Genomic DNA, 3153 nt, shown 5'->3' on the forward strand with positions numbered 1-3153 from the left:
TCACATCACCTCTCTGATCTCAGCCAGGTTTTGTCACAGGGAGATAATCCTACCTACCTCATTCCTCTGCTCTAAGGACAAAAGAGAAAACCAAGCAAAGGGCTAACGCCAACCTACAGGGCCTCTTCCGTGGAGAGTGATTGGGGTGCACTTTTCCAATCCTTGTAGCAGCCTGTGTGGTAGGTAGGACAACCATTGTTTATGCCCATTTGACAGACGAGGAAGCTGCGGCAGAGAGAGGTGAAGCCTGTTCCTACTCAGTCAGGAAGGCACAAAGCCCAGATTTGAACCCAGGGCCATCTGGCTCCAAAGCCTCTGTTTGTTTTTTAAAAACATTTCATGATGCCTTTATTGCTCAAGAGTGCATAATATGTTATCAATACATTTAGTAATTCTAGGGTGAGAACGGAGCTGTGGTGACACAATAGTTATGAGCTCGGCTGCTAACCGAAAGGTTGACAGTTCGAATCCACCAGTTGCTCCTTGGAAACCCTGTGGGACAGTTCTACTCTGTCCTATAGGGTCAAGATGAGTTGGAATCAGGTTCTGTTTTTTTCTGAAGGTGAGATCTGTTTTCGGTTTAAATGTCAAACCGTGTCCTTGGTCCTCTAAACTCTGTGGGCCTCCATGTCCTCATCTGCTGAGTGGGGGTGAGCCCACCTGTAGGGCTGTGGTGGGGAGGAAGTGAGAGAATGACTAAGCCTGGACGCTGCCCTCCCTGCTTTACATGCATGGCCTTGGCCCAACCCCTGAGGTGGCTGGTAGTGTCCCTCTGAGGGGAGGCTCTGGGTAGAGCAACTAGGCAGAGGTCTGTGGTTTGGGTATGGCAGTTGGGGTTTGAAACATCGTGCTGGGCCCTCTGTCTTGCCCTGGCCTTGGGGTGGGTGGGGTGGGAGTGAGCAGGGGTGGGGTGAACAGGAGGGCCAGGAGGTAGCTCTTTCAGCAGCACTGCTGACAAGGCCCGGGGACATCTTGCCCACAGACTGGTCCCCTGAGGTGGTGGAGCTGTGCAAGAAGTACCGGCACAACGTGGTGGCCATTGACCTTGCTGGAGATGAGACCATCGAAGGAAGTAGCCTCTTCGAAGGCCACTTGAAGGCCTATAAGGTAGGCCCTGTGGGAAGGGGCGGGGAGGGGTCACCCAACGGGGAGGGTGAGGCTCCTGGGTTCCCCAGTGCATTGTGGCTGGTTAGGTGCCATCAAATTGATTCCAGCTCATACTGACCCCATGGGACAGAGCCCCACAGGGTTTTCTCGGCTGTAATCTTTATGGAATCAGATTGCCAGGGCTTTTTCCTGCACAGTTGCTGGGTGGGTTCAAACCACCAGCCTTTCAGTTAGCAGCCAAGCTCAACCACTGTGCTACCAGGGCTCTGAGATGGAGAGCTTGGTGTACAGAAAAGACCCCACTTGATGTTGGGAGCCTCAGTCTGAGCCTGTTTCTGCCTATGATTTGCTGTGTGACTTTAAGCCAGACCGTCTCCTTCTCCGTGTACTCCTCTGAGTGAAAACTGAGGTCTCACCAGGTACTTCCCGTAGAAGGGGCGCAGTGTGGTGGCTAAGAGTAGGGGTTCTGGTGTCCCACTGCCAGAGTTCAGAACTGGCTCCCTACTTCGCAGCCATTTGGTCACGCTACTTAACTTTCCTGAACTCGGTAACCCCCTCCCCATAAAACAGGAATTATAATAGATGTGAATAATATGTACACAAATCAGTACAGTGCCTGACACATAGTAGCTATCTAACCAATGTTAGCTGTCTTTAAATAATGATTAAGCAAAAAGACCAGACTTCCCATTGAGTTGAACCCAACCCATCCTGACTGTGGGTGGTCCGAGCCTGCCAACACTCGGGCCCACAGGGTAGTGAAGGCTGGGGCTGCCATGATCTGGCTCTTACCTTCTCAGGAGGCTGTGAGGAGTGGCGTTCACCGGACTGTCCATGCCGGGGAGGTCGGCTCAGCTGAAGACGTGAGACAGGTGAGAAGGTCACCGGCCGTGGGGCCCCTTCCTCCCTGCTTCCTCCTCCCCCATGCTTGGCCTCCACTCTGTTTCTCTGCAGGCCGTGGACAGGCTCAAGACGGAGAGGGTGGGACATGGCTACCACACCCTGGAGGATGAGGCCCTCTACAAGAGGCTGCTGCAGGAAAACATGCACTTCGAGGTGAGGGGGCCTGGGAGCGGGGAGGAACTGCCCCTGTCTGCCCTGGTGAAGGGCTGAGGTCCCCGGAGTTGAAGGAGTGGGCCGGGGGCATTAAAGCCACTGGGCAGCAATAGAAAGAAAGACTGACGTGTTCATGGGATTCCGTGACAAGGCTGGTGTGACCATGGCAAGAATGGTGCCAGACTAGGTGGGGTGCCAGAGGCATGGGGGTCTTTGTGGCCTGGGGCTGTCCCTGCCAGCCACATCTATACCACCTGCTCTTCTAGGTCTGCCCCTGGTCCAGCTACCTCACAGGCGCCTGGAAGCCAGAGACTGAGCATGCAGTCATTCGGTGAGGCCTGGTCCTCCGGGGGCCCTTCAGTTTGGTACCAGGAAAGCCAAGGACAGAAAGGAAATGCAAGGATGGGCACCAGCCCATGCTGAGTCCCAGCAGGCATTACTGTCAGAGATGGGCTTTAACTTGACTGAGGTCACCCAGCTACGAAAACAGAATAGCAAAGCTGGGGGCCTGTCACTCATTCAGCTACAGCCGAGTGCCCCACTGCCCCGAGGGAAGCTTCCGCAGTCCTGATTCTCCCACTCTGCCTCAGGGGCATCAGGAAGATGAGTCTCACCTGCCCACATGTTCCATGCTCCTGTCACCTGGCCCTTGGGGCCTCTTGGCACCTGTGGGCATTGCCTGAGTACCATCTTAAAATCTTCCCCTTGAAGAGAGTGATGACATTTTGTGGGGTTGGTAACCAATGTCACAAAACAATATGTGTATTAATTGTTTAATGAGAAGCTAGTTTGTTCTGTAAACCTTCATCTAAAGTACAATAAGGAAAATAAACAAGAAGATTAATAACCTGAAAAAATCTTCTTCTTGAAGGTCTGCCCCACCCTACCCCACCCACACCCAGCAATCTAACTAGGAGGCTCTTGCCTTCCTTCAGGCTGTCCTGTGACTAGAGGCCCCAGGAGGGAAAGCTGCCTTCCCCAGAGCCAGGA

At 53.6% G+C, this 3153-nt stretch overlaps 1 protein-coding gene across 1 annotated transcript in view; it reads left to right on the top strand.

Annotated features, from left to right (window-relative positions):
• The window catches only part of LOC101351984 (adenosine deaminase-like), a 25563-nt gene extending 23065 nt beyond the window's left edge, over positions 1–2498 (top strand). The window contains exons 5-8 of the mRNA XM_023742247.1: positions 960–1107; positions 1908–1979; positions 2062–2163; positions 2430–2498. Of these exons, the coding sequence (XP_023598015.1) occupies positions 960–1107; positions 1908–1979; positions 2062–2163; positions 2430–2498 (391 nt within the window). The remainder of the gene's footprint in view (positions 1–959; positions 1108–1907; positions 1980–2061; positions 2164–2429) is intronic.
• The last annotated feature ends 655 nt before the right edge of the window (positions 2499–3153 follow it).

The sequence above is a fragment of the Trichechus manatus genome, unplaced genomic scaffold (assembly GCF_000243295.1).
Source record: "Trichechus manatus latirostris isolate Lorelei unplaced genomic scaffold, TriManLat1.0 scaffold00008, whole genome shotgun sequence".
Taxonomy (NCBI): domain Eukaryota; kingdom Metazoa; phylum Chordata; class Mammalia; order Sirenia; family Trichechidae; genus Trichechus; species Trichechus manatus.